Source organism: Sinocyclocheilus grahami, unplaced genomic scaffold, assembly GCF_001515645.1.
Source record: "Sinocyclocheilus grahami isolate Dianchi unplaced genomic scaffold, SAMN03320097.WGS_v1.1 scaffold253.1, whole genome shotgun sequence".
NCBI classification, from domain to species: domain Eukaryota; kingdom Metazoa; phylum Chordata; class Actinopteri; order Cypriniformes; family Cyprinidae; genus Sinocyclocheilus; species Sinocyclocheilus grahami.
The window spans coordinates 1652906-1678067 of record NW_015505432.1 but is presented as its reverse complement, the minus strand read 5'-3'; the positions used below and the strand labels follow the sequence as shown (position 1 = coordinate 1678067).

At 36.0% G+C, this 25162-nt stretch overlaps 1 protein-coding gene across 4 annotated transcripts in view; it reads right to left on the bottom strand.

The window, feature by feature from the left end:
• Positions 1 to 25162, bottom strand: part of LOC107598593 (rho GTPase-activating protein 12-like) — a 40070-nt gene that overhangs the window by 5649 nt on the left and 9259 nt on the right. Inside the window, exons 1-8 of one of the 4 annotated variants that reach the window (XM_016289984.1) lie at positions 12766 to 12992; positions 10685 to 10735; positions 5723 to 6187; positions 4411 to 4620; positions 4171 to 4251; positions 2848 to 2934; positions 2228 to 2299; positions 384 to 451 (exon numbers count right to left, since the gene is read on the bottom strand). In XM_016289984.1, coding sequence (XP_016145470.1) covers positions 384 to 451; positions 2228 to 2299; positions 2848 to 2934; positions 4171 to 4251; positions 4411 to 4620; positions 5723 to 6187; positions 10685 to 10735; positions 12766 to 12840 — 1109 coding nt within the window. In that variant the 5' untranslated portion in view covers positions 12841 to 12992. Of the gene's footprint in view, positions 1 to 383; positions 452 to 2227; positions 2300 to 2847; positions 2935 to 4170; positions 4252 to 4410; positions 4621 to 5722; positions 6188 to 10684; positions 10736 to 12765; positions 12993 to 25162 lie in introns of those variants that run through there. The other 3 variants (XM_016289982.1, XM_016289985.1, XM_016289983.1) reach the window with 3 other exon arrangements.

Here is a 25162-nt window from a genome sequence, read left to right as displayed (position 1 = left end):
GGAAACACTTTACAATAGTGTCCCATTGTTGAATGATAGTTAATGAGTTAACTAACATAAAAAAACAACAATGAGCAACACATTTGACGTTGTTATTAATGCTATAGTTAATAAAAATACAACTGCTCATTGTTACAGTAGGTCCATTAAATAATATTAACAGATATCATTTTTTATTTGAATGCATTAACACGTGTTGAAATTTCTACTAACTGAGATGAACTAATGCTTTGGAAGTATTTTTCATGTTAATGTTATATAAACATCAGTAACTAAGGTTAGCTAACTGAACCTTATTGTAAAGTGCTACCATTTTCACCAATATAGTTATAGCTATCAAACCACTATCACCACTGATTTGAGTTCACGATGGCTAACTTTACCTAACTTTCTTCCCGTTTTCAGACACCTTGGTTTTGTTCAGGATTCCAACCTTTTCCAAATTTGAAACCTAAAAAGAAATTCATTCATGAGTTAATACAGCAAACGTACAGGATAATGTCTGATATCATGAACGTAAAGTAAATGATAGCCTTTAATGTTCACCTTAAAATGTCAAGCAGAAAATGTAGATTACTGTTTTACCCTTTTAAGTGTAGTACTGGTTTAGGAGCAAATCACTAAACAAGCCATTTTACTCTTTAAAATGTGCATATAATAAAATCACAAGTATCCACAGATAAGAAGTGTTTTTCAGCACAATGTCAAGAATAGTTGGAGCTAAAACCCCTTGACCACAGTAAAACCATGATATTAATGTTCATACTATCTGAACATTTTCATGCTTTATAGCCATATTTAGCAGTTTAGAGCTAAGATAGTTCATATTTTGCTTTTTTATGTGAGTAAATGCGGATAAAATTGGACAAACTTATATATCCAACATTATATAAAGAGCTGTGCAACAATATAGCCATACTTTGTGAAGATATAAACGATAGACAATATATCACACAGTTGAGATTTGCTAGTATAGTACACATGCTATTGCTGTCAAACGATTAATCGCGATTAATCGCATCCAAAATAAAAGTTTTTGTTTACATAACATATGTATGTGGGCTGTGTTTATTTATTTATGTATATATAAATACACACACATGCATGTATATATTTCAGAAAAATAGGTTATGTTTATTTATTAAATATATTTATATATAATATAAATTATATGAATAATACATGCAAATATTTTCAAAATATAGAGTGTATGTGTGTGTGTATTTATGTATACATAATAAATATACACAGAGCACACACATATATTATGCAAACAAAAACTTTTATTTTGGATGCGATTAATCGCGATTAATCGTTTGACCGCACTAATACATGCTTATATACACTGCAAAAATGTAGTAAATAAAACAAAGATTATTGGAGTACATTCACGTTCAATTCAATGTATTATTTGCTGTTTCTTTGTAGTTATTTGTGAAATTTAATAGGAGTTTGAACAGTAATGATAATACTATTGTACTTTGATATTTGCCATGGTTCTGAATAATTAATTTAATGTAACTCGAAGATATTTCAAAGAATATTATAGTACTACCCAAGTAAATGTCAAGAAAGACAAAAAAAAAACACAAAAAGCACTGCCATGATATCATGTCCAAAACTCATGGTATCAAATATCATGATACATTTGGTACTTGCATATTTGAGTAGAAGGCAGCAATCAGGCTGCAAGTCTCACTAGTAACCACCAGGGGACAGTGTAGTAAAATAATATTGCATGCACGTGACTATCTGCTGATTTTGACATCACATGTTTTGTAATCTTAGATCTTTCTTCATGTGTTTACAGTGAGTATTGGTGATCTGTTTGGTCTGCACAGACTGTTTTAAACGGGTCATTCTTCTAGTCATAATCTGAAACCTTCGATTAGACATCGCTCCACTAGTCCTAACCTGCATAAATACTTTTACTCAGCATGTATTGTGTAACTGTATAATTATATTCTCCTGTGCAACTTATGGAACACCTCTATACTGGCATTACCAAACCCAACACTTACCATAGAAGAGAGAGAAAAACATTTCAATAATGATTTGGCATGTCTACTCATCAGCTCACATGATTTTAGCTATAATTCATGCCAGTAAGCACATTATGAGCATAAAATGATCACATGTATAATGCCTAAACACAGTGCATTCATTCAAACATTTTACTGTAAAATTTAAATTTAAAAAGGCATAAATGTTTGATGTAGAGTCTTACATTATGTGGCATCTCAAGAGAGCTGTAGGCGTCGCTGTCTGGTGTATGCTGAGGATATGATGAGTGACTTTTCTGTTAAGAGAAAATAACATGTAAATCAGCACAGTAATATACTAGACTCTCAAAAAAGAGCAGCAGTTTTCCTTTTTATTACACCACTACATTTTTCCATTGCATAATGCCCTAGAAAAGACCATTTAACTTTGGTCAAAATATTGAATTTTCAGTGCACAGCTACATTTGTCCATTGCACACCAAGGTAAACACCATTAGTAATACAGTAGAGTATGCTAGTGTGTTCATAACTGAATTGATCTCCATGGATCAGTTCAGTGAAAACAGGATAAATGTTGAGTTTATGTTTGCATGTTGAAATGATAGGATCTCAAATACTGGGTGGGTAGGAGGGATGTAAATAGAGCAGCTCTATAACCAACGGAGTCTCAGGTGCTTTCTAGGGACTATTTAGGAAACATAGTCATTAAGGACACGCGAGAAGGATCAGGTGTGCATCACATGCGTCAGGGCATCACTCGTTGTTTATGAGTGTGGGTGAGCTGCTGGATCAACTAAACACATGCAGTGCTAGAAATTAAAAGAAAATGTGTGTGAGTACATACATCTTCCTGGTATCCTGCACTGTGCCTCCAGTTCTGCTTGGATCCCATTGTATCCTGCTCTATTGAGGCCCCATTTCCCACTCCATACTGTGTGATAATATGAGTGAGAGAGAATTTGTATTCAGAAATGGTACATTTTTTTTGTACTTTTTTGAGCGCATTAGTACACCGTAAAAATGATTTTTCAAAGGTGTTATTGGAGAACGTTTAGTCTTTCTAATGCAAAATTCCAAGTTTAATTCAATTTGTTACTTGCCTTTTCTTTGTGACATTTACTAGCAATTTCTGAGTGAAAATTGTAAAAGTAAATCCTACACCGTTTTTTTGCTATTGTATTAATTACCAGCCAATTTTACAAAAGGAAAACAGCAACATGGACATTCTGCCAAATATATAATTTTGTGTTTTCACTTCATCTAGAAAATAATTTGGTGTCAGACCAACATGAAAGTAAGCCCCAGTTTCACAAATTTTCAGGTGAACTATCCCTTTAAGACAGTGCTTCTCAGCAATCTTTCAATGGATCCTTAAGAAGAATGATTAAAATATGATAAAACAGCTAGATATTTCACAGTTTAGTTTACTCCTTGACAGCCAGGATTCCCATGGTCATGGAAAAGTCTAATTATAAAAGTATGATTTCTAGACTTGAATAAGTTAGGAAAATGAAAGCCTTGCCCATTTTTATACATTTTATTAACATACATTTTTCTAGTTATTCCAGCTCAAAAAAATTTTACTGACAGGAATAAATTGCGAGCAAACTAAAAATTATTATCCCTCATGTCATTCCAAACCTGTATGACTTCCTTTCTTTTACTGAACACAAAAGAAGATATTTAGAAGATTGTTGGCAACCAAACTGTTTAGCTTCCCTTCGACTTCCATAGTATGGACAAAAAATTTTGAATTTTGTGTTTTAGAGAAGAGAGAAAGTCAGACAGGTTTGAAACGACACATGGGTTAGTAAATGATAACAGACTTTGAATTTTTGGATGAACTATCCATTTAGTCCCTAACCAGCTTGATCACAAAAAGTCATGGGGCCTTTAAATAATGTTATGGATGACGGGGGGGCTTTGGACACAAAACTTTGAGAACCACTGCTTTAAGGCCTGTTCAATAACTATAAAGTTTTAATAATCATAATAATCAAACGATATCACTGAAAACAGACCTATTTCTTCCAGCTGATGAATGATAAAAACATCAACAGCCAATCAGAATCCACCCAACTTTAAAGACTTCAAGCTTTTAAAGAAGCAGACAGCATAACTGCATGAACAGGCCTCAGGTGGACTCTCCAAAATGTGCTCACTGTACCTCAGGTAAGTTCCACTGGGACTTGCTGCCGTCTCGAAGGTAGTAGTACGTCCGTCCTCGATCATCTAGCGACTTGATCCACTGTCAACAAGATGCTTCATTAAGTTCACCAAATTACAAATCTAGCCTACAGCCATACCATCGTACACCTCACTAATAATAGCAAGCTAATCGGCCCAAATAAGTAGTAAGCCAGCCCAAAACAAGGACACGCTGAGGTCAGTGTCGAGTGTCCTTTACCTGTTCCTGCGTGTAGTCGCTCGTGAATACCCAAGCCCCTTCAGGGTCGATGCTGAGGGTCCAGCCTGGTGGGACGCTGTGATCCAGACTGGCCCTGGGGATCGAGACCTTCTTCACATGAATCAAAGAATACTCTGCTGGCATTGAGAAAGGAGACGCTTCTTCCTCCAGATCTGGAGATGCTGGGTAGTCTTCCTCAGGAAGTGGTAGCTACGTTTTGGGGAGTAAAGAAGACAATAAAAACATTATTAAAACTCCTTTTATGTAGTTTTTAAAAAAAAATTCCATAATGGAAATAAAACTTATTATTAACCTTTTTTTGGCAGAAAAGGGCAGTGTTTGAGAAACCTTTTTGAAAATATCATTGCAATTTATTCATTGCATTATTTTTGCATTTTCATTTGTCACATACATTACAAATTAAAATTTGAATGATACTATTTGTAATGTAACTCTAGTCAATATAATACTTTAGTCTACTATTAACAATTGATTAAATCTAAGGAGAAAAATAATGATTGAACAAGCAATAAAATAAGCTAAACCACCCTAAAAAAAACTATGATGAATTAATAGAAAAAATATTTAGATTGCAAAAATAATGCAATGAATAAATTGCTTAATAACTGTCTTGAAAGACCTGTATATATGAGGGAATCTGATTTTACATTTTAAATATTTTTTAAAAAAATTTAAAAATATTATTTAAAATGTTTTTTTTTTATTATCTTTTTCAAAAATACTGGGGTCTTCGACATTGCTGTGGACAATGGGGGATCATGGAGACAAAAAGGCTGAAAACCACTGGTTTAATACCAAGAATGAAAACTATAACCACAACTATAAAATCATTTACATAAATTGTAAAAAAAAATATTTTCAACTGCAAAAGTCACAGGGCCTTTGAATATTGTTGTTGGCAATGGGGGCCGTGGAGTCAAAATGATTGAGAACCACTGTAATTTTAAAAAGCTATAGATTTTAGTCCGGGTAGCAGCATATTTTGACAGCCTTGGAAGCAAGGCTGTGAGGAATAGAACACAGTGTGTTCAATAGATTGTAATGCTGTTTAACAACATAGTGATTGTTAAGCGTCTTTCCTAAACTTTCAGTAGACAAAAACCTCCATAAAACAGTTCTGAAAATTGTGAGTTGTGAAAATGACCTAGGACCTTTATACAGTAGGTTTTGAAAAGACTGTCAATCCCTCACAGCCTCGTTTTCATCCATGTAAAATCCAATATGGTGTCTAACCTGACTAAGGTCTATATGCACACAAATACCATAAAATGGTAACATAAAACCTCCATACCGGGCAATCTTCCAGAAACTGCCCTGGTGAGGTGATGTCCTCTGGGGGATCCCATGAACTCTGACCTGACACAGGGTTGAAGAAGTAATGCCTGCCAGTATTCTGATCCAGCACCTTCTCCCAGTCCGAGCTCCACCTCTGAGGAGAAGGGACTAGGGGCGAGCTGATGGGAGACTGGGGGAACGAGGGAGGAGAACGGACCTCCTCTGTCCCCACTGATGACTCCATGGAGTAGCTAAGCGGATACTCCCAGGTGCTGAGGCCCGTAGAGGGGTGGAAGTAGTAAGCTTGCCCGCTCTGGTCGTCAGTATGGATCTCCCATCCTGCAGAGTCTAACAGAAGGGTATCGGGAGCGTCCGGGAACTCCTGTAATGGAGAAGCGATGGTACTGGAGGGGTCAGGGGTACTCCGTCGCACCCGGGGGAGGTTTACGTACACTGCTGTGAGAGCGCTGTCATCCTCTACCTGATGGACAAAAATGACACCAATGAATGCATATACTTAAACAAGGCAGGGGCTGTCAGACTTGATGCCAAAGACACTCAAATATGATGCTCTCTTTGCAAGGAACCAATTTTTAAAATACTAAGGAAGCTATATTTTCATGTATGAAGAGCCATTTAGTGTGTAAGTGTAAGACATTTTTTGTGCAATATCACAAAGACAGCGTTGTTTAAAGAATTAAATAAATAATGTTAATAAAATTTAATGAAATAAAAAAAATATATATATAAAAAAAAGTTTTATTTCAGTTAGTTACCAAAGCAAAAATTCCCACTTTCACTTAGATAAGTGCTATAAAAAAAAAAAAATGTAACTTTATAAAAGCTATATAGATATATTAAGTAAAAGCTAATAAAAATGAAAAAAAAAACTTTAACTACAATAAAACAATAACAGAAAATATTCAAAATCGAATTCAAAATATTAACAAAAACTATACTACTAAATGAATGATACAAAAATAACACATAAAATTAAAATAATAATAATTGACCTTACACTTGTCGTTGTACCAAGCTAAAACAAAATTATTAAAATAAAATTTTAAATGAAAATATTTACTTTCAGGTTGACAGCACATATACGAGTCACTAAATCAAAATTCAGTTATTAAAACTGAATTGAAAATATGAATTAAAAATACATATAAACTGATTTATCTGATTTATAAGTTCTAAAATTACATGCTATAAAATATATTTTTGACACCCATGTTCAGATGCAATAACTGTGTTTCAAGACGATTTCTAGATTTTATTTAAGATATATGTGATAAAATATATGTGATAAAATATATGATATTTTGTAAATACATGCACGCACACACACACACAATACATTTATAAAACATCAGCTTCTTTGTTAAGGATAGTAAAATTAAATGTCAACTGGTCAGAAGCTAAGGATGAAGATATCATATTATACGATCATGAAATGATGTAAATGCTCATCCAACGTTCCAATGTTTATCCAACGAGCAAAACAAATAGTGGATGTAGTGTCTGCTTTCACACCCTCCTCCCACAATCCTCCCCTATGCAAAATGAAGCATGCTCGGAGGGACTCTCCACATCACAAGCAAGAAAAACAAAACCAAACACTCCCTAACATAAGGAACATTCAACACCCACAGCACTGTCAACTGCGCTCTAGAAACACACTTACGTTCAAACTAACACGGTGATTTTGACTAGGCCTGAAGCCTCATGTGCCCGTTACAGAAAGAGAGCACTTCCTGTGTGCGCTGATCTCAGGAAACAGAACAAGAGACGACAGTCGTAAAGAAGAAAACCACAAAGAGATAGTGCAAACCTTTCATCTTTTTGTTTGACCTGTTTACAGATGGCCAAAACCCCGGCAGATAAAGCTCACATGGTCCTGATTAGAGAACGAAGCACGTCTCATCCCACAGATGGACAGTGAATCACTGATAGTTTTTGACTGTGATGCTGTATGTAGTGCTACTGCTGTGATGGACCTTGAGGTTTATATACTAGACCAGTGGTTATGGGACTGATCCCAGAACAAGGCAATCTGTCAACTTAAGGGTTACTGCATGAACTTTCTTTCAGTAAAGACACGTTCATATTGTTATAGTTGTTTGAGGACTCTGCTATTTTCAAACCAAGTTGTAATTTTTCTGAAGAAAATATGAGTGGCGTTTGCCTGCCCTTGTGAAAAAAAGAATACTTTAGCATACTATTAAAACAAGCAATTATTACAGAAATAAAATACTTTAAAAAAGAATATACTTAAGCGTGAACTGAATATAATGTGATGTTATTTGCAACTACAGTAAATGAACATTCATATTAAATGCAACTAGTTAAAATAATACTGCTTTTTTGACCCACTTAAAGGGATAGTTCACTCAAAAATGAAAATTGTCACTATTTACTCACCTTCAAGTTGTTCCAAACTGTATGAATTTGTTTCAGCTGAACTCATAAGAAGATGTTTTGAAGAATATTGGTAACCAGACAGTTGGCTGTAGTGTTTTTTGTTCCCATACTATGGAAGTCAATGGCTACCGTCAACTTTTTGGTTACCTACATTCTGTAATCTTTGGGTGAACTATGCCTTTACGTAGGACTTAAGTACATCTTTATATGTGTTTTCATAATTTTTCTGTCTTTGCAATGTGGTTTAAGTGTACTGCTGAATGTTCTAACAAGCATTTATGGAAAACAAATTTATTTTTGAAAACTTGTATGTCATGTATTTAAATATATTATTAATTACACATTTGTGATGATGACGATGCAATTTAGTGCATTTAAAATACATTTGCTTACAGTAAACACACTACAGTAAAAATTATAATCAAATACTTTGCATGTGTATTAGTATGTAAGCAACCACCAAACAGCCACATAATAATGTGCTAAATACTATTCTGAACACCTTAACAACCACATAGCAACACATTGGCATGGTCAGGCCACTGCACATCCTCGTGAAAAAAGCGCACTTCATCATTTTGAATATGCACGTGTAGTGTACTTAGTGCACAACTGTATTTTTAAGAAACTGTTCTTGCATATAATCAAAGTTCCTTTAAAGGGGGGGTACAACGCTGTTTCATGCATTCAGAGTTGTTTACACTGTTAAAGAGTTGGATTCTCATGCTAAGCATGGACAAAGTTTCAAAAAACAATTTGGACGTATGACTGAGTATTTCTTTGCCAAAAATCTTACTTCCGGGTTCGTACAAGTTTCGGAGAGTTTTTTTCAATGGTGGCTCTTCATGACGTAGACAAGGGTGGAACTCCTTATATGGGCATTTCTCCCAGAAGAGCGCCCGCGCACGCATCAACCAGAGTGAGAGCGAGAGCGAGATCGCACCCATCAACGCGCTTAATCCGGCGGCAGCGCTGCACAGGACTTGCTCAGGAAGAACGTCTCCAATCCAAAGTGTTTTTGGTTGTAAGGGAAATATAACTTTGTTCAGCTTCCTAAAGAACCCAGCGTTATGTAAACAGTAAATAGAGTTTGTTTTTCCACAGTTTGGCATTCGGCGCCCAAGTGCTCGTCACTCTTTAGCTCCGCCCACGGCGCGCCTCCAGGATCTTCTTTTATAAATATGGTAAAACTAAAGACTTTTTGGAGATATGAAGGATGCAGTACTACTCTATATGTACTCAAGATTAACATGAGATTGGGTGAAACTGTGTTATGCCCCCTTTAAGGCAAGTCATGTCACTCGACGGCCATCTTTGAAACGCCTCTCAGGCATGCAAGTGCAGCTCCTATCTCTTTGAATGGGGAAACATCAAATTCTCCAAAACTGGTCGCCAAGCATACGATTGCATTTCATATTTGAAATCACCAATGAAATCTGACAACAACTGTATCATAAATGTTGTTTATTTTGCTCAAATAGCATTAAAAAAGCTTATTTCTCAGGCATGCGCAGTCCTAAGCAGAACGCTGACTGTTTCTATAGAAACCGGGACTTCTAACAGCAGCTGCAGTGATGCGCTGACTTTACGAATTAGCGATTGGCTCTTTTGCTCAGAAGGCGGGGCTTCGTTCGATAGCGCGGCCGCCGTATTGAGCATTGCATTTTTCCCCATTCAAAACTATACGAGTGACGCGTCTTGGGTATTCTATAGTCTTTGATATAATGCAGTGTTAATGAAATAAAAGGCCACTTAAGTGATCTTAAAGAGAGTATTTCATAACACACTTAACTGCACTTTTAAAATGTGCACTTTGCAATAATGTACATTTTTAATTTTCATTTGTAAATCGTGTTCCAATAATCTTTTGCTGCAATTTAAAGTACACTTATTTTTTGGTTAACTGGCTTAAGTCTCTATGATATTCTGGTCTCTAAAGGCTGGAATACACTACATGATTTTTGCCCAGATTTTTCCCTGATTTATAGTGTGGAAGTGTTGATGCTAGCTGCCAAAAGTCATGGCCAGTCTGCAGATTTGAACTGACAGACTTCATAGAAAATCGTGTATAGTGTATGATGGTCACAGACTCCGATTTTTTAGCTTCAGACTTTGATTCCATCCAGTCATCCATATCAAACATGTTTGATATTTTGAGCTGATTTTAGAACATTTATTGTTTTCATTTGACATGCAACAAGGCACATGTTTTTCTGTGAGTTTGTTGTGATCAGAACAACTTTAAAGTCTGCTAGAGTGTGATCCTCTTTTAGCACAATTTATGGTGTCATTCATATGCTTATGCATGTTGCAAAAGCGGTGCATTTACAGACATTTACTAGGGGTTTGCTCAAATACTTAACTGTTAATTGAAAATGAATAATAGGCTTTAGTTTGCTCTTAAGCTTCCTTTATCCACCAGTGCTCAACAGGGATTGCAAAATAGTTTTTCACCACCCAGTACATGATACGGAAGAACCCATGAAGTTCCCTGTGCATGCGAGTGAAGATGGCTGTGGAATAGATGTTTATATGCTTACTGTGGTACTGAGCTCACCTTTAGCCTCGAGAGAGGCCTGTACGAGGACACACCTCTCCTGAGAAACGTCTGTGAGAGAGAGAGACAGACACAAAGACAGAAAAAGATACAGAAGAGCAAGAGTGACAATCGAAGCACAACGGAAATAAAAGCTAGCGTGCCGGCACGTCACATCCTGGGTCTATATTTACCAGCCTTTGGTGCAGACCAAGCCTGTCTCTCAGCCACAAGTGCCAAAATGCATCAACTGACAGGAAACAGCTTTATTACTATAATCATCACAAACAATAGCCGCACAAATACACCCACCATATGAAGCACTGAAGAAGAACAAGAGTGATCAAGATAGGGATGGTTCACCTAAAAATGAAAATGCAGTCAAAATGCTATTTACTCACCCAGCATAAACCATACCTGTGCAAACCCACATGACTTTCTTTTTCCGTGGAATACGAAAGGAGAAGTGTTTAAATACTGGCCACTATTTTCCATGTTATGAAAGTGAATGGGGATCTGGGTTGTTAGGGTCAAAAATGAACAATCAATATGACCTATATTCTAAGTTTCAATAACTTTGTGTGATAAACAGACAGAAATTTAAGCCTTCATTATTAGTTAAGTTAAAAGTTGCAGTTGTCTTTTCTTCTCTGTTGTGACACACTACTTGTAGACAAGTTAAATATCCTGCATTTCTTTGATTAAAAATACAGTAAAAACTGTAATATTATGAAATATTATTAATATTTAAAATAACTGCTTACTATTTGAATCTATTTTCAAACATAATTTATTCCTGTGATGCAAAGCTGAATTTTCAGCATCATTACTCAAGTCTTCAGTGTCACATGATCCTTCAGAAATCATTCTAATATGCTGATTTATTAACTCAACTTAACATTATCAATGTTGAATACAGCTAGCTATACCATCCAAAGTTTGGGTAAGTAATATTAAAAGATTAAATTAATACTTTTATTCAGCAAGGATGCATTAAATCGATCAAAAATGACAGTAAAGACATTTATAATGTTACAAAATATGCAAACAAATGCTGTTCTGTTGAACTTTCTCTTCATAAAAGTATCCTGAAAAAAGTTAATCTCAGTTTCCACAAAAATAATAATCAGTTTTCCACACTGATAAGAACCATTATTAACTATCGAGCACCAATAATAACTGCTAATAACTGAGCACCAGATCAGCATATTAGAATGATTTCAATTCAATCGATTCCCAGTTTGGTGCACCTTTAATTGACCTTGATAGCCTGGATCCCCATTCACTTTCATCCTATGAAAAAGAGCGTCCAGCACATTCTTTAACATTTAACCTTTCGTGTCCACAGAAGTCATGCAGGTTTCAAACAACATGAGGGTATGTAAATGATGACAGAACTTTCATTTTTGGCTGAACTATCCCTTAGTTAATCAGTTTAAAGCAAAGGGAGTGATGAAATCCCCAGCCTTAGATGTATGCCATCCTTTTGTGAGATAAATTTAGATGATCTGAATGCGCTGGCCAACAGAGACAGCCACACAACCTGTATAAGTCATTGTACAAGTAGGCTAACTGAGAGGAAAAAAGAGAAAGAAGCAGTGGATGTATAGGGAGAAGCCTATAAAGCAGGAACTAGACACAGTGTGCAGTTCATCACATTATGGAAGCTTGGAACGATGCAGACTGAGCAATTCAACAAACCTTCCTTTTTTCTGATCAGAACTGCAGAGATGCTAAAGGTCAACTGTCTTGCAGCTGCTGTGTTTTAAAGAGTTTTACAAAAACCTGATGATACACTTGACCTTGATGATGTTTAACAATTGCATTTGAGATATCTACGCCCGAGAGTGTCTCAACAGGAAGAAACCACATCCTAACTGAGAACAACACAACTGAAGCACACTTACATGCAAAATCCACCTAATGCGCAACATTGAAACACTACCTAGTGATTTTAATGCACACTGCTCATACGTATATAGACACTATGTGTGTTACATATTGAACCATCAAGCCAATTCATTACTTTTTTTACACATCAAAGTGACAACAAAAAGCATTTCCGTGCTCAGAAACCCAATCTTAATGGGTTGTGGACGTACCTGTGTGTTCAGAGAGAGAGGCATTGCACTTCTGGGTCGGTGGTTGGTCCGAATCTTAGCGTAGAAATCCACCATGTCTTTGTTTAGATCAGTCAGTACAGCTGATCAGAAACAGTCAAACTCTAAGTTATCCAACAGCGAGCATCATAGTGAACAAGCTGACCCTGAGTCGCACACACACACACACTCATACAAACATATACACCCCCTGTGTCCGTAGCAGATGTTGCCACTAATGAAAATCAGTCTTGAAGTGCTACTCTGCTAGAGTAAAAGGGGGAGGGGCAAATAAAGAGAACAGACGGATGGAGAGACGGAGGCAGATATGACCGTATGAATATGTTAAGATATGTAAAGAGACAATGGGTCAAAAAAACAGTGGTGTGTAATTGCTTGATTTCAGGTAACTTTGCAGACATAAAAATCTTGTCAAGTATTTTCAAGTCTGAATTGTTTCACTTTTTCCTCATCGAAACGGAACTTAGTCAAAGTCACTGAATTGAGTACATTTCCTCAGTTTCCTCAAAATTCTACATTTTGACCGTAACACCTCTGACAGCCAGAAGAAAAAAAAGACACATGCTTGCATTTCTCAATGAACAATACAGAATTGCTCAGTGGTTGGTCTTTTATAACTCAGTTTAAAGTGAAGATGAAAAAAAAATCTATGACTTTAGTTTTTTTCCTAAAACATGTTCTTGGTCTTACTGATCCCGAATCATTGGTGCATGTTATTCTAAAGAAATCTTTATCTTTCTTCAAAATGTATGAACTTGAAACAAACTTTCCTTTCCCTATGATTTTGTAATAATTTCAAATAGCCTGCACGGGCGACTAGTGTTCAAATAGCCATTCAGTCGTTATTTCTGGTATGCAACACCCACTTTTCATATTACAGTCAATTCCCAATGGATTCAAGTCTCATCATGCTATTTTTCTTGTTTAATATCCTCTTTCACTTGTAAATGTGATACTGTGTCAATGTGAATCTATGTCATTATGGAAGTAAAATTGGAAAATAACAAATTTTCTGACAAACTAATCAGCTTTCTCTGGGATATATAAATAGACATGATTCTTGATAAGTAGCAAGAGTTTATAGCTATAAAATAAATAGCGTGAATATGAGAAACACCAAGTTCATATTAGGATCTCTAACTTTTTATAGACTTGAGAGTAGACTTGTAGATATCTTGAGATACCATTACACCGTAGTTTTTATAAATATTTTGAATTAGCTTTCATTTTTATATTTTTGGTTTTAATTTTCATTTTTTAGTAATTTTTAGTTTTAGTAATTGTGCATCTTTTTTATAATTTTTTTGACTGTCTATATAGTTTTTATTTATTTAGGCTTAGTTTTTTTCAGCACATAAAGGTAAATGAAAAGGAAAAATATTGCCTTGGCAACTACCTAAAATAATTTTACGTTATTTATTGTTATATATCAATTGACGTTTATAGTAAAACTTTTTATGGTTTTAGTTTACAAAATAACCCTGACTTGAGCACATTTAGAGACAATGTTGAGATCTCTTCTGACGTATGTGTGAAATTACTGGAGAATTTTGAAATAGTCAAATAGCCATTCAGTCGTTATTTCTGGTATGCAACACCCACTTTTCATATTACAGTCAATTCCCAATGGATTCAAGTCTCATCATGCTATTTTTCTTGTTTAATATCCTCTTTCACTTGTAAATGTGATACTGTGTCAATGTGAATCTATGTCATTATGGAAGTAAAATTGGAAAATAACAAATTTTCTGACAAACTAATCAGCTTTCTCTGGGATATATAAATAGACATGATTCTTGATAAGTAGCAAGAGTTTATAGCTATAAAATAAATAGCGTGAATATGAGAAACACCAAGTTCATATTAGGATCTCTAACTTTTTATAGACTTGAGAGTAGACTTGTAGATATCTTGAGATACCATTACACCGTAGTTTTTATAAATATTTTGAATTAGCTTTCATTTTTATATTTTTGGTTTTAATTTTCATTTTTTAGTAATTTTTAGTTTTAGTAATTGTGCATCTTTTTTATAATTTTTTTGACTGTCTATATAGTTTTTATTTATTTAGGCTTAGTTTTTTTCAGCACATAAAGGTAAATGAAAAGGAAAAATATTGCCTTGGCAACTACCTAAAATAATTTTACGTTATTTATTGTTATATATCAATTGACGTTTATAGTAAAACTTTTTATGGTTTTAGTTTACTAAAATAACCCTGACTTGAGCACATTTAGAGACAATGTTGAGATCTCTTCTGACGTATGTGTGAAATTACTGGAGAATTTTACTCAGGATAAAAATCAGAGAAGCAGGGGACTTAATGCATTTCCATTAACTTCTTATTTCTGTCTAAGAGAATTACAATAGATACTATAGAATTCAAGATGTTTCTTTTCTATAGATTTTATTCTATACAATTGAATGTGTTTTAGAATAAAAATTAAAGCTGCAATGAAACTGAAATAGCAACAGATCTTATCTACCATATTGTAATGTACATCTGAGTGTAACTACAGTTCTATAAGAACATGCATTTACAATAGATAGGGTGACTTTCCATTTCATGCCGACTTTAACAATATATTTAGATTCAAGTGTAAATCAACACAGGTATACAAGCCTTAAAAAGCTGATGGACAGGCAAAACAATGTGTATTTTAAATGCCATGATGTGGTGGCACGATAAAGAACAGAGGACAAGGGTCACTGTGTTGAGCTGAGCAACATTTCAACTGGGAACGTTTAGCGATGTTTAAAGCAGGAAATATGTTTAGGATACGCAGGGGGAATTACTCAACTTCTGTACATCCAAGCAGTCAGACAAGCAGGACAACAGCTTCCTCGTCTGAAATCCAATCTTTGCCAATTTTAAATAACAGTGTTTTCCCTGACTGTGGTTGAGAAGACACAGAGATCCTACAGTCTGGATATCACACCTATGATCAAACTCTTTTTCCTCCTTCTAATGATGGACGAGGCCAGGCATATACAGTTCCTGGAACAAGCCTAAAGTAAAAATGCTCCAGCCTGTTTTAGGGATTGCTATTCACACGAAGTTTTGTTATTCAAATCTTTAGCATGGCAGCATACAGCTATATGACCTGGATATTACCAAGTCAAGCTAAATAAAAATACAGAAATCTTAGATGATCAAGCTCCTCTAGAACTTTCATTTAGAACTCATCTAGAAACATTAGCAAGGTGCCCAGATTAGACACCAAAAATAAGCAGGAATGACATGAGTTCATGTGTAACGCAATGTCCCGTACTATTTATAACACTCTGCAATTTAATTTTTTACCCTGAGGGAATCCTTGCTTTTGATTGACAGCAGCTACGAGTTTCTCTCCTTAAGCATCAATGGTATGAAATCCACTGTGCAGACAAGTGAATGTGAACAACAGTCCGGTTCTTTCTAAACACACACACTTTCTCAGGCGCTGTACCGCCCATGAGATTACCACAGATACTATACGCTGTTAAAATCAGGGTGTAGACAAAACTAGGAGCAATAGGTAACATTTTCCAGGTTTAAGTCACAGTCTGCATGACTTGGTTGCACTGCTGGTCACATGATTTATCCAAAAAAAGGAAAAGAATCATTCAGAAGGTCTGTATAACTATCCTTTGTGCATTTTTATGCAGTTCATTATTTACTGCAAGCTGATAATGCCATGCGTGTCTGTCATATTTGTTAAATTCTGTGGTGCTGTGAAAATTGGACTCTTTTTGCTTGAGAATTCCAACCAGCAGATACAGCCAATCATTTAACCACTTTGGGGGCGGGACTATCTGTTTGGGGGAGTGGTCAGGAAAACCTGTTCGGACACAGTCATTATAGCAATTAGTGCATATAGAATTATGACATGCAAAGATGTAATACTTTCTGTGTAATTATGAACAATTATGACTAATGGTTTCTGTGTCGATGTCTCTTTTTGCATGGCAGTAAAGGAAACCATTTGCCTTCCTGAGTCAGCCTGAACTTAATGCTGCCTCACATACATCAGAATAATCATAAATAGGAGTTTTCTATAAATTGGACATGAACGACCTCGCAAGCTGTATTTACAGCTGATAAACTCACATTTCCGAGTTGGCCGGGCCATAAACTTTAAACATGGCAGAGGAGTAAACAATTGCGTTACTGACTGTTCATTTTTATTCGTTTTCCCACAACATCACAACATTTATAAATAACAATTTGATGCATATTGTTTGTATTTCACACACTGAGAATAGCATTTGTTTGACAAAGATTACCAGAATTGTCAACAAGCTTACTATCTAGATATGTGAATGTATACAAAAAGTGCCTGTAATGTTTATATGGGACGCTATATTTTATTGAAAATCTGTTAGATAATCATAAAATCTGTCACTGGGGCTGTATCCTTTCTTAGGTACTAATTTAGGTACAAACATGTATTCTTTAAAGTATTAATAACATTAAGGTACATATATTCATTTTTTAGGGGTAAATAAGGTACAAAAGTATACCTTTTTGCACCAGTGACAACTTTTGAACCTTTTATCTAAGAATGTTTGACTAAATATCTTCAATACATTTTGGCCTTAATAAGATTTCCCCAAGAATTAGGCAAAAATGAACTCGGCCCTCTGCGATTCCTATTCTATCTGACAACAAACCCCTTGAATACAACAAACTCGTAATTACGACTTGAGAAGTGGAGAGTGGGAAATTTCCAAAAGCATGTGAAGGCAGCAAAATTCCATACAAATAATGTGACTGCAGCCATTATGTAGAAAATAATACACTATCTACTGGCCTCATTTGCACATTTTAGCACTATATATTTGGAAATGCGAAAGTCCTTTAGACACGTTTCATCAGATTGTACATCAAACACCATCTGAGTCTAAATGACACTGAAATGATGGCTGAAGTGCAACAGCATGTTACACAGAAACATCACTTCTGTCTAACATGTCGATAGTCTAGGAATTTACAGCTATAATGAATTCAGAAAGAAGTGATTGTAGGGTGCACAGAGGGGACGGCATGCTGCTGATTACTTAACCAAATTACTTATCAACCAATGAAATAAGAGGCTGCAGAATCAGCAGCTTGAACTCCTGCTTCTCTTTTCTCACATAGCCTACACACAAATTTTTACAGAGGGGCCATTCAGGGGACCCAGCAGCTCCCCCTCCGTGTTACATCACCAATCATGGCCTGGAATCCTGGATTACCTCATTGAAAACTAATAGTCTAAGAGCTTAAAGCACACTGAAGCCATTATCTGCCCATCATCACTCAGGTACCCTTTCTTCCCCCTCTCTCAAACATATGTGCACATTTACATTCTGTAGCAAATGCAACAACCTTAAAATAGACTACTGGAGCATTCAAACTCAACAAGAATAATGAACGTGTTTTTGCTAATTAAAAACTCATCACAACAATTCTAGATTGTTTTGGTGATTAACTATGCCGCTGTGCTCAGGGTGGTTTCTACTGGTAGGTCTTTATGATATTTTTGTCCCTCCTTCAATGCACGTTTTTTTTGTCTGCTTTTTTTTGTTGACCAGATGAGAATCTTAAGCGCAAACAGCAGCATGGCCACACTAAAAATGTGTTACCGTGATCTTGTTGAAGTTTCACATCCTGTTCTAAGAAGAGTGGAAAACACTCTTACACTATCAGTGAGGTGACTGGAAGTTCAACATTTATTACAGTGGGAACAATTCCTTTATGATAAGGATTAAAAAACATTCTATATAATTCACAAGTAACACTTTCTAGCCAACTGACTCTTCGCAAAAACCCGCCCTCCTTAGTTACTGTTGCTATGTCCGACAAGCCATGCCGCTCTCACACTACACATCATGTTCTCACGCAGTGAAAAATACATTGCAGAGCCGCCACACAAGACAGAGCAGGTTACTTCTGGTATGAAACAAAGTCTCTGCTTTCAAATGTTGTCATTTTGTAATAAATTCAAACAATAAATACCGTTTTGTGGCTCTTTAATGTGTCGTGACAGATCGCTGTAGCGCCTCAGTTCAAGCGGCACACGTGAACCGATCATCTTTTTATATTACTTAAAGCACGAAATAAACATGAATGAACATCAGAAGCTATGTGTTACCGTGATCTTGTTGAAGTTTCACATCCTGTTCTAAGAAGAGTGGAAAACACTCTTACACTATCAGTGAGGTGACTGGAAGTTCAACATTTATTACAGTGGGAACAATTCCTTTATGATAAGGATTAAAAAACATTCTATATAATTCACAAGTAACACTTTCTAGCCAACTGACTCTTCGCAAAAACCCGCCCTCCTTAGTTACTGTTGCTATGTCCGACAAGCCATGCCGCTCTCACACTACACATCATGTTCTCACGCAGTGAAAAATACATTGCAGAGCCGCCACACAAGACAGAGCAGGTTACTTCTGGTATGAAACAAAGTCTCAGCTTTCAAATGTTGTCATTTTGTAATAAATTCAAACAATAAATACCGTTTTGTGGCTCTTTAATGTCGTGACAGATCGCTGTAGCGCCTCAGTTCAAGCGGCACACGTGAACCGATCATCTTTTTATATTACTTAAAGCACGAAATAAACATGAATGAACATCAGAAGCTATTCTATTTCAACCATGTCCTTTATGATAAGGATTAAAAAACATTCTATATAATTCACAAGTAACACTTTCTAGCCAACTGACTCTTCGCAAAAACCCGCCCTCCTTAGTTACTGTTGCTATGTCCGACAAGCCATGCCGCTCTCACACTACACATCATGTTCTCACGCAGTGAAAAATACATTGCAGAGCCGCCACACAAGACAGAGCAGGTTACTTCTGGTATGAAACAAAGTCTCTGCTTTCAAATGTTGTCATTTTGTAATAAATTCAAACAATAAATACCGTTTTGTGGCTCTTTAATGTGTCGTGACAGATCGCTGTAGCGCCTCAGTTCAAGCGGCACACGTGAACCGATCATCTTTTTATATTACTTAAAGCACGAAATAAACATGAATGAACATCAGAAGCTATTTTATTTCAACCATGGAAAGACGTCAATACACACAATTTTTCAAGTTTTTCCACCGAAGGTAATCTACTCTCCTGGATGGTGATGGTGGATTCGGCGGCGGCGTTACGATTGCTCAGATGGCTTGTCAATCAAGCTCTTTGCAAAGGGTCAATTAAACATCGCTGTGCATGCCTATAGTTTTTTTCTATAGACTTTTTCAATGACCTTATATTCCCAGACCATAAAGGTTTTCAAAACCTCACTGGTTCTTGTGTGATGACATCATGACATTTAGTCATGTGACACACAAGAGCCAATGAAGTTTCATATTATTGATTTGGGCTCCGTCGATATTTTCAATTTGATTTGGGAATAAACTTTGGATTACTTTTACGCTTCCTTCCTGAAACTTTTATGCTTCCTAAAATCCCACTGACTATTATTGTATAGAAAAAAAACATCTGAAAGATTCTTCACTTTTGGATTGGATTTAATTCTCCAATAGCAAAAACCGAAACTTCCCCTATTCACACCTGGAATCCAACAGAATGTACAAACATGCCCAGTGCAAAAGAGAACCGAGAACCCTTGAGTGCTGTTGAGGAAGTTTATGTGGTTTTTTTAGCCTTTTGAAACTGCTTTCCATAAGCAGTGAAGCTGATATAATCATATATATAATATAATATAATATAATATAAAGACCATCTGTCTAGGGCGTTTTACTGCCTTCGCTCCAAACAGACTCCAGCATCTTGTGACCCTACAAGTGATTTGGCAAATGGATAGATGGATAATATATAATATTATATAAGTGTTTCACCATGTTTAATCAACTTGTTGACATATAAACAGATATGTGTTACAAATTCAGTACAAATATGTAATCTCTCAAAGAGAAACTATAATAATCTAACAATAATTAGATAAATAAAGATAAATTAAACAATTTCAAATAGTTTTCATTGGAGTATACCATGAGGACACACTGCAAAACAGTGCTGACATTGCTTGAATTTTCATGGCAGCTGCCCAATTATAGCATGCAGACCATCCAACAAGCAAGTTCTTTTCCTGTGGCGTCAAAACAAACTGGTGGAAGAGGAACTTCCCATATTTGTTGAATGAAGAAAGGCAGAATAGTTAGGATCAGCCATGATGAAAGGAGCTGAAAAAGCAACAGATGGCTCAAAACTCCGCTATTTGTCTCCGATTAATCTGCGCAAGAACTAACCAATATTGATCTAGTGTCTGTATAGTAGTGAGTTACAGGAGGTTTCAAACAAACGTTCACAGTAGTACATGTAGTGGATATTTGCATCAGTGTACTACTGTGCCAAAATGAGTCCTAATTACTAAACGAAGCGCAAAGACTTTAATGAGCACATCGGCACTGCGCAACAGCCACAAAGATATAAACACTACAGGCAGACAAAATTCAGCAACAACACAATAATTAATCGGTGACCTTTTGCACTGCAGAATTTGTGTTTGCATATTTAAAGGTTATTTTATAACACATTAAAAATGTTGTATTTGAACAAGAACTACAGATGCAAAGCGCTGACAAAAATTTAGTATGCACATTGTGATTGCTTTGCTGAGTGGAGCTTTTGTGGAGAATACAGGCATTATGGGAATCCAATGGGGATATACCTGCCAAATATATGCACTTGGATTCATTTAAAAAATGCATTTGGATTCATATTCATTTACAAAAGTAGCATCACTCTAAAATTTCAGGACTTGATTGGGCACAAACTTGCATCTCTCGTAATCCTAAACTACTCCACCTATGCTGCTCACACTCACGCATTACGCTCCAGGCGTGCACATGCACTAGGATCTGAGGTCTTCCAGTGCACAGCGCTGTGTGAGATGCATTAGCATAAGCTGACCTACATATCCGGGACTGCACACCAGCGCTACGCATTGTGCCCGCCGAACTGAATGGCACCTCACCCATGCCACTGCTGAAGCCACCATCGCTATGGAAACCAGATCTTCACTGGCGGGCCTCCAGAGTTTTTCGTGCTATCCCACCAAACTAAAACCCATAGAGAACACAGCACAGACTTACAGACCTGCTGAAATGGACACTTCTAGGAAAGATGCGAAGAAAATGACAGTTTATGCACAATTATCTTAGTAGCAGCATGGAAGGCTCTTGGCACTATGATGACATTTGAGTGTGTAAATCACTCTCTGAAATGAGAGGTCAGTCAGTGTGTGATGTTAATACCTAGCAAAAAGTACCATGGTGGTATAATGTCACAGTGATGTTTTAGATGGTAATACCATGGAATTTTGATATACAGTCAATAATTAAAAAGGACTAAAGAGAAAACTCTCAAAAACATACTTCAAAATGCCAAAATTCTTAGAAATTATAATCTATGTTTTCAAACTGTTTTAGAATTAGTTAAGTGGTGTAACCAATAAATAAATACATTTTCTAATAATTTACCAAATAATATTTTTTAATAAAATTAAAACATTTTCAAACATAGATCACACACACACACACACAGGTTTGTTTTTGTGAAAAGTGGGGACATCCCATAGGTGTAATGGCTTTTATACTGTACAGACCGTATATTCTATTGCCCTACACCAACCCTACCCCTAAACCTACCCCTCACAGGAGACTTTGTGCTATTTCAGATTTTCAATACACTCCATTCTGTGTGATTTATAAGCGTTTTGAAAAGTGGGGACATGGGGTAATGTCCTGAAAAGTCACTTTCTCCTTGTAATACCTGTCATACCTTTGTCATTATACAAATTTATGTCCTCATTTGTCACAAAAACACGCGCACACACCCATACATATACATACACAATTATCAAGAATTATTTATTAAAAAATACCAAGTTCAAAACTCAACTTGCCTGTCCAATGTCATACATTGATTTGGGAACATTTTCTATTATATTTGGAATCAAATGATATATAATTATTAATAACTTATTTTTATACAGTCAGAAAATATATGTTTTTTTTATATGATTCTGCCAAAAAAAATGTATTCTGCCATTTCTTTCTTTATTTGTTTGTTTATTTACTTACTTTTTGTTCTTACAATCTTAGGAAAGTTACTCCACCTAGAACCTTCTGTCTTTAAGCCAAAAAATATTAAAATGACTTAATTTGGAAAAAGACATAAGCTAATAGAAGAGGTGCGTTCAAGTTGTATGCATTTAAATTTTAAGCAGGGTCTTGCTAATGTAATCTCGATATTATCTTTCGCGTTAACGTAATATCACTTATTTTATGCACGCAAGTAGAAATCACGATAAGTTTTATCCCCAAATCGACTCCGTTCAGTCAGTTCTGTCAGATTGCTCACCGCATCCCTCCCAGCAGGAAGCGCAGGATTATTCTGTCATACCTTACAGCAGGTGCTTGCACAGGTGAAAGCGTTCCGTCTCCAAACGCTTAGATTACAAAAAGCTGCAAACGATACTCCAACCGGTAGTAAACCGCTGTTTATAATCCATCTTTTTAATGCTGCCGTGCTTTAATCGTCCCTCCGCAGGGAAACAGGTGTGTTTGTGGGAGTGGCTGCAAACGCCTGGTACTGTACCTCCCTACAGTGCCACTCACACTGACACACTCACTAGGGCACTCGGCAGAGGCTCACCTAACCTGTTGTGCTCTTCATTTGACTCTGGTAGTATGCTTGAAAACCCCTTCCCCCATACACAGTCAAATTAGCAGGCTTATATTTAGATATGTGCAGCATGTTTTGGTTCTCTCAAAAAATAACGAGGTAAACTCTGTACTAACTCTAGTAGACTAATCAAAGTTTTCCATACGCACCATATAGAGCGTCTTGAGCCCGGTGTGGTAGATTAAACGGACGGAGAAGCCGGTTCTGTGGCGGTGAGGGGCAGCGGCCGTACACACAAACAGACAAGCAAACCATTGACATGCAGATCACTTGGCAGGGAGCTCCAGAAATGGAGGCTGACTGGGCGTTTGATTAGGCTCGAAACGTCGCTAATAACTATACATTCTCTTCAATCGTAGAAATATAACAGCTATATACGTTTTTGTCCTCATTAGAAAGCGATTATTAGGGCTTGGGGTTTTGACCCTTCGCCGTCTGACTCTTCATTTTATAACTGACCAGTGAGAACAGCTTTAATTTTGCTTATTAAATGAGGAAAGTTTCAAATTTGTGCGGTAACTACATTTTTTTCGGTTACCACACAAAACTAGTGAGGCTGTAACCATAGCAACAGTAGTTCGCGTGCGGTTAGGAACGGAAAGAGTAGGCCTAAGCTACTATTTTTATTAATAATTTACATAGGTTTACATATCACAAGTATGTCACAAAGCTACGTTTAGTTGCTTTAAAGTCTTTAAAATTGTAGGGGGCGCCAAAACAGTGGGCTGCACAGAGACGAATTCCTTTAAATTCTTCAAAACGTTGATAATTTCTTTAAAAACACAATAAAAATACAACAAAACGAACAGTGCGCAAACTATAGCCTATAACATATGTTCATTAGTAAGGTAAAATCCCAGAAGAGTTCTCAGAACTAACGTTTTGGCAGGATTCTCTCAGTTATGAACAAATGTTCTCCCGGTAACGGTCTTTTAACGTTTTCTGGTCTTGTCTGGTCTGTGACCAGTTGTATAAAAGGTTTAGACCATGGTTTAGACTAGTCTTACAAGTTTCTTTAAGATTGGTCATAATTAAAAAAAAAAAAAGGTTACATAAAAACTAAGTTGAATACAAAATATAAGACTGATTTGTTACCACCTGGCTAACTGCTAACTGTCAGGCTAGTTTTTAAGACACTATAAACTTGGCTAAGTTTATGCAACTGGCTCTCAAATGCAACATCATTTGTATTGTTCATGGATTGCTTCTTCTGATTTTCTTAATTCATAATGCTAAAAATAACAAATGATTAAATGAAACTTTACCTAATGTTCATAGCCTATGTAAAACGTTCAGTTCAGAAATAATGTTTCCATAAAACGTTCTTAAAGCATGATTTTGTTAGTTGGGATGAGGTTATATGACCCCCTCCTGTTTGAAAAATACTAAAAAAATAGCCTATATGACATTGTGTTATATTGAATATCAAACGCTTTTGTGTCTGTTTGCTAATTTGTGGATACATAATATTTTTAGATTTGTGAATTCAAATGATTAAAATCGATTAAAATTAGGCCTATGGGTTCAGATGTCCCTGTCCTCCTAACATGTATATAGTAGGCTTACAACAAAACTGTTTTCAGATACTTACACTGCAGAGGCATTAAAACAACCATCCTTTTACAGATAATTAATTAATTTAATAATTATTTAAAAAACATTTTACTTAATACATTGAAATGTGGAAAGGGCAATAATATA